This window comes from Zeus faber, assembly GCF_960531495.2.
Source record: "Zeus faber genome assembly, chromosome: 7".
NCBI lineage: Eukaryota > Metazoa > Chordata > Actinopteri > Zeiformes > Zeidae > Zeus > Zeus faber.
Genome location: NC_137203.1, coordinates 11,280,518 through 11,290,971, shown reverse-complemented (window position 1 = coordinate 11,290,971; position 10,454 = coordinate 11,280,518). Strand labels below are relative to the sequence as shown.

General features: G+C 46.1%; 1 protein-coding gene across 1 annotated transcript; it reads left to right on the top strand.

Annotated features, from left to right (window-relative positions):
* Positions 1-428: 428 nt before the first annotated feature.
* On the top strand, positions 429-3,558 carry ptger4a (prostaglandin E receptor 4 (subtype EP4) a; the record flags this gene model as incomplete). Its single annotated transcript, XM_080004146.1, has 2 exons — positions 429-1,208; positions 2,027-3,558. 2 exons carry the CDS (start codon positions 429-431, stop codon positions 2,606-2,608), a joined length of 1,362 nt encoding a protein of 453 aa, XP_079860272.1. The 3' UTR covers positions 2,609-3,558.
* Between the last annotated feature and the right edge of the window lie 6,896 nt (positions 3,559-10,454).

Genomic DNA, 10,454 nt, shown 5'->3' with positions numbered 1-10,454 from the left:
ATATTTTGTGGGGAGGAAAATATAATATAATAAAATATACAAACATATAATAACAATATTAATATAAAAATATATTAAAAACAGATTTATATATATATATATATACACACACATATATTTATATATATATATATATACACACCCACACACAATTCCTTGCAGGACCCCTAGAGGGTCACGAGTCTCAGTTTGGGCCCCCTGCCCTGCTGTGGCTGACTGGGTAAGGTGAAGTGGGAGAAGGGGAGGGACTGGGATCGCGCAGTGGGAACTTGGAGGCAGAGCCACATTTCAATCAACCCACTCGTGTGTTGACTGGTTGCCGGGTCCAAACTTACCGCTCTGACCCCAACCCACGTCCTGACCCGCGCGCCTGTCTCCCGTGAGCCACGCTGGACCCGCCGCAGCATGGACGCGCTTGAGGCTTTGAAATGAGCAACGCCTCCATCACGGGCAGGCCGATGGTGCCCACCATCCCGTCCGTCATGTTCATCTTCGGGGTGGCGGGGAACGTCATCGCCGTCGTGGTGCTGTGCAAGTCCCGCAAGGAGCAGAAGGAGTCCACCTTCTACACGCTGGTGTGCGGCCTGGCCGTCACGGACCTGCTGGGCACGCTGCTGGCCAGCCCCGTCACCATCGCCACCTACGTGAAGGGGTCGTGGCCCGGCGGGGACCCGCTGTGCCAGTACTTCGGCTTCACCCTGCTCTTCTTCTCCCTGGCCGGGCTCAGCATCATCTGCGCCATGTCCGTGGAGCGCTACATGGCCATCAACCACGCGTACTTCTACAACGACTGCGTGGACCAGCGGCTGGCGGGGCTCACGCTGGTCGGCATCTACGTGTCCAACGCGCTGTTCTGCGCCCTGCCCAGCGTGGGCTTCGGCCAGGTGAAGAAGCAGTACCCGCAGACCTGGTGCTTCCTCGAGTGGAGGAGCGACGTCGGCAGCGACGCCGCCTTCTCCTACATGTACGCCGGCTTCAGCTCCGTGCTCATCCTGGTCACCGTGCTGTGCAACGTGCTGGTGTGCGGGGCTCTGATCCGGATGCACCGCAGCTTCCTCCGCCGTGTGTCGCTGGGCACCGAGGCGGGGCGCGCCGTGGAGCCGGCGCGGAGGAGAAGCTTCGGGCGGCTGGCGGGAGCCGAGATCCAGATGGTGATCCTGCTCATCGGCACCTCGGCAGTGGTGCTCATCTGCTCCATCCCGCTGGTGGTGAGTTGTCTATTTACATCATTTACGTCACTTATCACTTTAAACTTGAGATGCTAAACATATTTTACTGCGTAATTGTTGTCTTTTATTCGTATGTGGATTTTTGATTTTTAGAATCAGAATCCGAATCAAAAAGTTGAATCTCCGAGGGCAAGATGCATAAAGAATCTTCCTTGTGCAGGTGTCAAACACAGCAAAAAGTGCAAATATTCAAACAAGTGGAATAAGATTAAAAAAAAAAAAAGCTTAATGAAATATGCAAAGATGAAAAAAGATGATCACAGACGTGTTTATAATTGTTTAGTTCGTAGACTTTAGACTTTAGTTTTTATCAATGTTTATTTTCCATATTGTTCATATTTTCTAGTTATTCCTAAATCTGTATAGCTTTACTTTGGTCCTCCACCCAAAATGTGACTCATTTCACATCTATATTTTTATTTTCCAATCATCCTTTCTTGCAAGTGCGTCTTTTATGCCCCCCTCCCCTTGCATGCGGAGTACTTTTACATTTAATACTTTAAGAGCAAGTACTTATACATACTTTCACTTAAGCACAAATGTCAATGTGGTACTCTCACTGGAGTCATTTTGTTTCAAGGTACTTGTCATTTTTATGAACTCAAATGTCCGAGTGCTTCTCCCACCACTGGGCACATCTGCCTTCAAACGCTTTCCATCTCTCTCTCTCTCTCTCTCCCTCTCTATCTCTCTCTCTCTCTCTCTCTCTCCCTCTCTCTCTCGCTCTCTCTCCATCTCTCTCTCTCTCTCTGACGAAGTCACGACTTATTTCCCCCTGCCCTCCTCTTCCCTCGCAGGCCCAGGTGTTCCTGAACCAGCTCTATAAGACTCCGGTGGAGCTGAGGCTGGACAAGAACCCCGATCTCCGCGCCATTCGCTTCGCCTCCTTCAACCCCATCCTGGACCCCTGGATCTACATCCTGCTGCGCAAGGCCGTGCTCCTCAAGCTCATCGAGAAGATCAAGTGTCTCTTCTGCAAGATCGAAGCGCGCGGCCAGCAGAGACAGGGCAACTTCCGCTGCATCGACGGCCACCAGCTCTCCTCCGTCATCTCTCGCCGGGATTCCCCCTCGCTGGTGTCCCGCGACCTGCGGGAGGCGGCCAGCACCTCCCAGACCTTCCTCTGCCTCCCAGAGGGGGGCGAGGTGTACACCGGGAGTCGCCATCTCGCGCCGGGACAGTCCGGCTCGCAGGCGGCGTCCGTCAGACACTCCCGCGGTTCCTATCCCTCCGAGCCGGGCGGCGCCGAGGTCGGGGGCGGGGAAGGGACGGGCTGCGTCCAGACTCTGGCGACGATGATCGTGTTGCGGTCGTGCCCGAAAGACCAAGCGCTACAGGTGTCGCTCGGCAACGTGACGGCGGAGGAGAAGTGCATCTGACGCCCATGAATTGACTTGACTTGTTACTTGATTGGACAAAGGGCATTAAAATAAAAATAAACAAATTTCCACCTGGACTTGAGAAGATATAGGGGGACAGTCCAGAAAGACTGTTTTTTTTTTGTTGTCTATTTCAATGACATGCTACCTCGAGGATGAAACTCCAAGAATATATACAGTGTTTTATTCTGTTATTTTCTCCAAAATGTAAGCTCTGTTGTTGCTACAATAGCAGCTTTACAACTTTGTGGGTCCATGGTGACAAAGGTATCCTCAGTAAATTCTGCAGCTTTATTAAAATCCCGGTGGAAACCCTGACTTGGTGAAGTCCGTGTTGCCAGTGGAGTGAGCGAGCGTAGGTATGAGTCACCGGCTTCTGGGTCTCCGCGGTGCATTCAAAAGGCTCGATCCTATGAATATCATCCCTATGAGTAATTTCTGGTATGTATGTGTGTGGCCATTGTGTTGCTCTTTAAGTTTTTTGGGTTTTTTTTTTCTGACTTGTAATGTTGTTGTACAGTCGTTTTTAGGGACAAACCTCTGCGTTGTTTTAACTCCAGGGCCACAGTGAACAGTGTGGCACTATGTTCTCCGTCCGCACCTTTATTTTTGTTTCTCGGGCCCACGGCGCACAGACACATATGTCATCTCATGTTTTACAAATTCAGTTTTCCGTCCTACACAGCACCAGGCTTCCCCGAGCCACAGGCATGATGGCATTGACAAGCGCTTTTATTCACTCCGCTAGCACCAAACCATTTACACAGAACTGGGTGTCTCTGCTCCTCCTGTCGAGGGTCTTACTTTCTTTTCGGATTCAAACCTGTTGCTTGCATCGCTGTATCCGAGGTTTTATAAAATCGCACCTGCAAGGGGAATCATAACGATGTCGCCAGTTACCATTGTGGATAAGGCAGAACTCAGAGTATGGACGGAATTCTAACTTCTATAGCTGTGCAGCAATGATCGGTTGTAAAAATGAAAAATAAACTATTGCCCAATTATATTTCGCCTTTTTGATCCATCGCTCGTGTCTTTTCAATTGCCAAGCAAGGATTCCAGGCGCACAGTACCATTGGCATAGCGGAGTGTGTGGCTCATTGACTTCATTTTGCGTCCATTTGGATCTGTTGACATTCAGTGATACGATGCCGTCGCGGTGAGACTTTCTGCAGCTCCGGAGACCATAAAACCACAGGTTGAACTTTTGGACCCTCTGGACGTTTGTTTTGAGCGTTAACGCACCGATGGCCTTCACCTCCCAGCAAAGAGTCGGGATCCTCGTCCTTGTTAATAAACTTAGACTGAGAATCGTGGCATCTGGATTAAAAAAAAAATAATAATAATAAATCAGTTTCGGCTGGGATGATAAACAAGGCGTACAACTAATTTATAATCACTATATTATGTTTTTAGGATAGGAAACATCCAAGACTTTATTTTTATTGATCGTAAATATTTCTATTTTCCTGTTGACACAGTTTCATCTTTCCAAGCATGACACTGACACGGCATCGCTGGCAGCAGAGGGTTTGTTTCTCATCACCGATGTGAGAACACGGCATGTATCACAATGCATTATTAAAATGTACATTCCTGTCGGACTCGTATACAGCATGTCACAGTTTGCTACCCACATCATTTGGGAATTTATTATATAAGCTCGCGGTTTCTCACACTCGCTCTCCTTCCTCCGTCCCTGACGGTTCGGCTGGATCATCTCGCGAACCCCCATTAGCGCAAACATCGGCAGCTTTCCAAAAGCTGATGTGCATCTCAGCAAAGGGAATGAATGTAAGTCACAAAATACATTACGTTTTAAGATCTGAGTTTGGAGACACGGTAATTGGAGAGAGAGGGGGGGCGGGCGAGAGAGAGAGAGAGAGAGAGAGAGAGAGAGAGGGGGGAAGAGAGACAAGGGGAGACTTTGACTTATAAGGTTCCTTTATTTTCGGTAAGTCATGTCACAACAGCAGAAACTTGATTAGGAACCAAAAGACAACAAAAAATGGAGACAAATCACAGGTCAGTAATGAATAGTAAGAGCATAAACATCTTCAGAGATAACGAGGTACGCAGGGATCTGTTGATTTCTTCACCAGGTTTGAGACCGCTGTTCACTATAAGGACAGCTCCCTTTGTAGCCCAGACTTCCTGGAGAGAGAGAGAGAGAGAGAGAGAGAGAGAGAGAGAGAGAGAGAGAGGGCAAGGGGGGAGAGAGAGAGAGAGAGAGAGAGAGAGAGAGATAGAGGAAGAGACAGGGACAGAGAGAGAGAGAGCGCAAGAGGGGAGAGAGGGAGAGACAGGGAGGAGCAAGAGAGAGCAAGGGAGAGAGAGAGAGAGAGAGAGAGAGAGCAAGGGAGATAGAGAGGGGGGGAGAGAGAGAAAGAGAGGGAGAGCGGGAGGGAGAAAGAGAGAGCAAGGAAGCGAGAGAGAAAAAGAGGGATGACCCGCCGGAGGAAAAGCAGACTTCCCAGAGCCTCTCCTGAGAGCTCCTCTCACGAAACAATAAACACAATCTATGGCCCGAGCTCAAGACCATGAAAGCTTAAACAAGCAGTGCGCCCTCTTCGCCAAACATTTTGCAAGAGAAGCCGAACCAAAAAAAAAAACTTTGGAGGGAAAACCTCCAGACGCCGGAGGCAACACGGCGTTAATTGAATTAAAGTGTGGAAAGTGGCGACGTCGCAGGATGCTGTGACGCATGCGGCTCGGCGGGTCCGCCGTCCTCTTCCCTCGCCCCGGGCTCCGGGTTGCTCCGGTGCCTCATTAGACGTGTAAATGAGAAAGCAATGAGCCTGACATTTACGGTCTGTGTGAACAGGTGTCCTTCATAATCAGGCCAGAATAGCGACGCCCGGGCCTCAGCGGGAGACTGCACTGAGAGGAATGGAGGCAGATGGAGAAGCGGATGAAAATATGCTTCATCCATTAAATATGCATAATTTTACTGATTTCACAGAATGTTCGGTGATATGTGTATATATCAATATATTTTGTGAGTCGAGGGCTGGGTGTTGTATCAATATGATATCGATACGTCATATGAGACTAGATATCATCTGGGATTTCGGTTATTGTAATATTGAGATTTAGTCAAAGTCGTTTTCTGGTCGTAAAGGCTGAATTAGAGTAAAACAATGTATTTTTCTGAACTTCTTGGACTGTTCCAGATGTTCTGATGAGCACATGTAACTTCTTGGTTCTAATATCCACACTACTTTGTTTCTCACATATTTCTTGTGTGTAAATATCTCCTGAAAGCACCGAGAGTCATAAACATATATTGCGATGTTTGATTTTCGACATCTCAATATCCAGCCCCCGGCAGATGAGAGGGTGAAATCGACAGTGCGTACGCGGTGTAGACAACGCGCAAGTAGATGGTTTGTGGAAATGACAGCTGCCAAATGTATGATCAAATAAGGAAGCGGGTGCAGCGTCTCATCAGGGGGAAAGGCATGGAGCTGCTCTACCTCAACACCGTCCATGCTCCACCGATGCTCTGTTGTGCTCTGTCACCTCTTCACACACACACACACGCACGCACGCACGCACACACACACACACACACACACACACACACACACACTCACACACACACACACACACACACACACACACACACACACACACACACACACACACGCAGGCTGATAAACACCAGGGCAGCACCTGCTGGATCTGCTGTCACCTCTGATTGTGCGGAACATGTGACATCCCCAATCCGGTAAACTGATCAGGAGCAGGTCCGATGAGAGACCGACAATGAGGTCTCAAAGCAAACGTAAGCGCTCGTGTTGTTCTTCCGACTTTTTTTCCCGAGCGATGGAAAGACTTTTGGGGAAAAGGTATATTCAGCTGGGTTTTGGAACAATATGCGTCGAGAAACGTGACCCCCCCCCCTCCCCCTTTCGAGACTTTAGAGCAGTCCTGCAAAAAGCCTCATCTTTTCCACGTGATGTCACTCAGATGCCGCGGTGTAATCTAACTGTTAAAACACATTTCATGTAGAGGTGGGTTTGGAAGATGGACTCCAGCTGTGGAATCAGAATCATCCAATAGGTCAAATATGAGAGGTTGTGTTATTATGTCATGTATTTATTCATTCTCCATTTCTAGACTTTTTTTTTTGTTTGCAGAGGTTAATTTGAGTTCACTAAAGCATGTCGCTGTAGAGATCCATTAATTTTCGATTGAAAGGAAAAAGATGGAAACTTTGAAGTATCCCCCAATACAGAGATTGGATCTGTTTGAATCATCGGCCATGAACAGCACAGAGTTAATCGCTAAATCTTTGACATATAATCCGATTTTCTCAATTAGAGATATTTAACACGCTTCTATGCGGCACAAGAACATCTTGCTTTTTCTTTAATATCATGTTTGATGTGTCTCTTCAATAATGATTCAATATTGATATTTAGACCAGACCAATAGCTGAAACCAGTAAACATGTAAGGTGTTGGCACATCCCTAATTAGACATTAAAAAAAACTGGATGATATTGTTGGTCAGCTCAGGTCCTCCACCTGCTGCCTGGACCCCCTCCCTACCACATTTTTTGAAACTGTTTTTAACTGCCGAGCACTTGAGGTATTAGAAATTAAAAACGGCTCTCTTCAATCAGGTATATTTCCTGCAGCATTTAAAACAGCTGTCATTAAACCACTCCTGAAGAAGAGCTATCACGAGGCAACAGTTATTGCCAAATATAGGCCCATTTCCAACCTGCCGTTCCCCAGCGAAATACTTGAAGAAAACAATTTACTTTCAGCTTAACAACTATCAAACAGCCTTTAAGACATCTGGTTTTCAACCTCACCATAGCACTGAAACTGCACTTATTAAAGGTGTGAATGATCTGTGTATGAATACTAATTCTAAAAAACTATCTGCTCTTCTGCTCCTGGATCTCAGTGCTGCCTTTGACACCGTTGACCATCCTATGAGATTACAGAATGGGTCGGCCTATCTGGCCCGGTACTAAACTGGTTTAGAACCTACCTACAGGACAGGCAGTTCTTTGTGTCCATTGGAGATTTTGTCTCGAACAAAGTGGATATTATATTTGGAGTGCCCCAAGGTTCGATGCTGGGCCCCTTATGGTTAAACCTCTATATGCTCCCACTTGCACATAAAGAAACACAAAATAAATTACCATAATTACGCATGTGATTCACAACTGTACATATCCCTATCTCCTGATGACATACACCCCATAGACTCCCTTACTCAGTGTATTCATGATATTAATGCCAGAAGCCTGAGTGTAATCATAGACAGTGATCTAAATTTTAAGAGCTATATCAATCACATCACAAAATCAGCTTTTCTACCATCTAAAAAATATTTCAAAATAAAGAGGAGAAAATGAATCCATGCAAGTTGGAGAGATTATTTGTCACATACATATACATACGGTCATACATATATGCAGTGAAATGTCATGACACCCAATGGTTACGCACTGTGGTGCCTCCCCTTGCGGCCGTCTGCACGAGCACCTCGTGTCGATAACGAGTAGATTGGACTACTGTAATGGCCTATTCACCGGCCTCCCGAAATCAGCTGTGCAGCGGCTGATCCAGTTAGCGAGTTAATCCAAAATGCAACCGCATGCGTTCTCACTGGGTTAAAAGGTTTGAACACATTACACCTGTTCTGAGATCTCTACATTGGCTCCCTTTTAAAACTAGGATTGATTTGAAGATTCTGCTACTTGTATATAAAGCTCTAAATGGCCTTGCACCTCAGTTTATAAAATAAAAGCTCATTACACACGAACCAGCAAGAAGTGTCAGGTCCACAGGGTTAGGGTTAGGGTTAGAAGTGTGCAGGATAGTCTTTTAACCATCCCTCGTACCAACTCTAAAGCAGGGGAGGCTTCCTTCTGTATCTATGCCCCAAGTAGATGGAACAACCTGCCTGAGGACCCGAGAGAGCCCCCCCACACTGAACACTTTTAAAAGCGGGTTAAAAACATTGCTGTTCACTACAGTCTATGACACAGTTCTGTGTGTGTGTGTGTGTGTGTGTGTGTGTGTTCTGTATGCTATGATATTTGTTTGTTCTGCACTGACTGTTCTTATGGTTGCACAGACATTTTATATATCTTCTTTGATTGTATTTCTCTGTAAAGCGCATTGTGTTGCGTTGGTATGAAATGCGCTTTATCAATAAAGTGGGACTTGACTTGAACAATTATCCATAATATATTGTATATTTCATATCTACATATCTTCTAGGCACATATTTTGTGTTGTAGTCAGCAGCAACTTGCAGACTTGGAGATCCGGCTCCGGGCTCGGAATCTCTCGACCTTATGACTCCGTAAATCTCACACAAATACACAGCGTGACGATCCAAAAACACAGGCGAATTTAAGAGCTCTATTACACAAAGCAGTAAATTCTCTTGTAAATGAGCAGTTAATTGATGACTTTGATCCTTGCTATCATGTAACAAATGTCGAAAACCAAAAAGTCCCAACAACTAGAAAATACTGATGAGAATCCAAAGAAAAAGACACAATATCTGGGAATATTTTTTCTGACTTTTTATTGTTACTCATATTGTCTTTACTGGCTCGTAGGCAACATTAACATTCAACATTTTTAAGAAGAGCATATACTTCAAACTAAGAGTATTTCACTATTGGCCCGAGTGAGCCTGGCATGTGCAGAAATGGACAGGAATGACTTTAACAATCATTTTCGGGAAGTGCTTCACCCCTGGGTTAAGCCATAGACTGATAAAACACCTTCGCTTGCAGATTCTTTGACCTCATTTCAAAAATCGATTTGCTTCGTGAAAGAGTAAGACAGAAGTGTGGGTCCCATCCAGGATGGAGAGTAGTAAAGCATCTGCTTGTAGTTTAAACGTGTGTGTGTGTGTGTGTGTGTGTGTGTGTGTGTGTGTGTGTGTGTGTGTGTATGCGTGTGCATGCATGCGAGCGCGCGCGTGCGTGCGTGTCTGTCTGTGTGTGTGTGTGTGTGTATGTTTGTGTTTTCACTTCAAACGGGATCTGCAGAGGATTTACCGCCTCAATAATTGCAGTAAATTTCCGTTTTTCTGCATGGGCTGAAATTTTGCCCAATTTGCAAACTAATGATCCAAACGTGAACACATTCTATGTGCTGTTTGCACGAGAAAACAAGTACTACACTGAGAAAATAGGATAATATTTAAGTAGTTTATATTCAGATTTAAACAAAAACTTTCTTTAAGTGTTATCTTTTGAAATATTTAAATAGATTTAAAATCACTTGCACAACATTAAAGCCACTTACCAGTACTATTATTTTTTTCTTTTAAGACAAAAAAAGTAGTCCACCCACTACTTATACGTATACCATGTCAATGCAGTAATAGTATAGAGAATTATTTCTTTGTTCGAAAAGCCCCTGTTGACAGTTTGACAGCTGTGGTTTGAGTTGGAGGGGAGGGTTTGCGGCTGAAAGTCATGTGCCCTCCCGGCGTCCTGGAAACAGTAAACGTTTCCCGGCCTGCGCGGACCCACCTGCCAAAATCTGCTCCCTTTGTGCCTTCAGCACCAGTCAACAAAACCGCTCCAGCACGGCTCCCATTCTAATGAGCGCCGGCGGCCCTATCACCCCGGGACCCAAAGAATCCTCCCCATCCTTTGTTTTTCTGCAGATAAGGTGGAGTTGACCGCAGAGTTTGTCCAGATTGGACAAACTGTGGCTTTGTAGCGGCGTCGGGTTACCCCATCCTGCACAATGAAGTGTTCTTCGACGGATGGCGGCCCCCTGGGACGACGTCGATGGTTTTTTAACGACGGTTAAAATCCGGTCTGTCGAAATATGCCTGCGCCCCATAACTC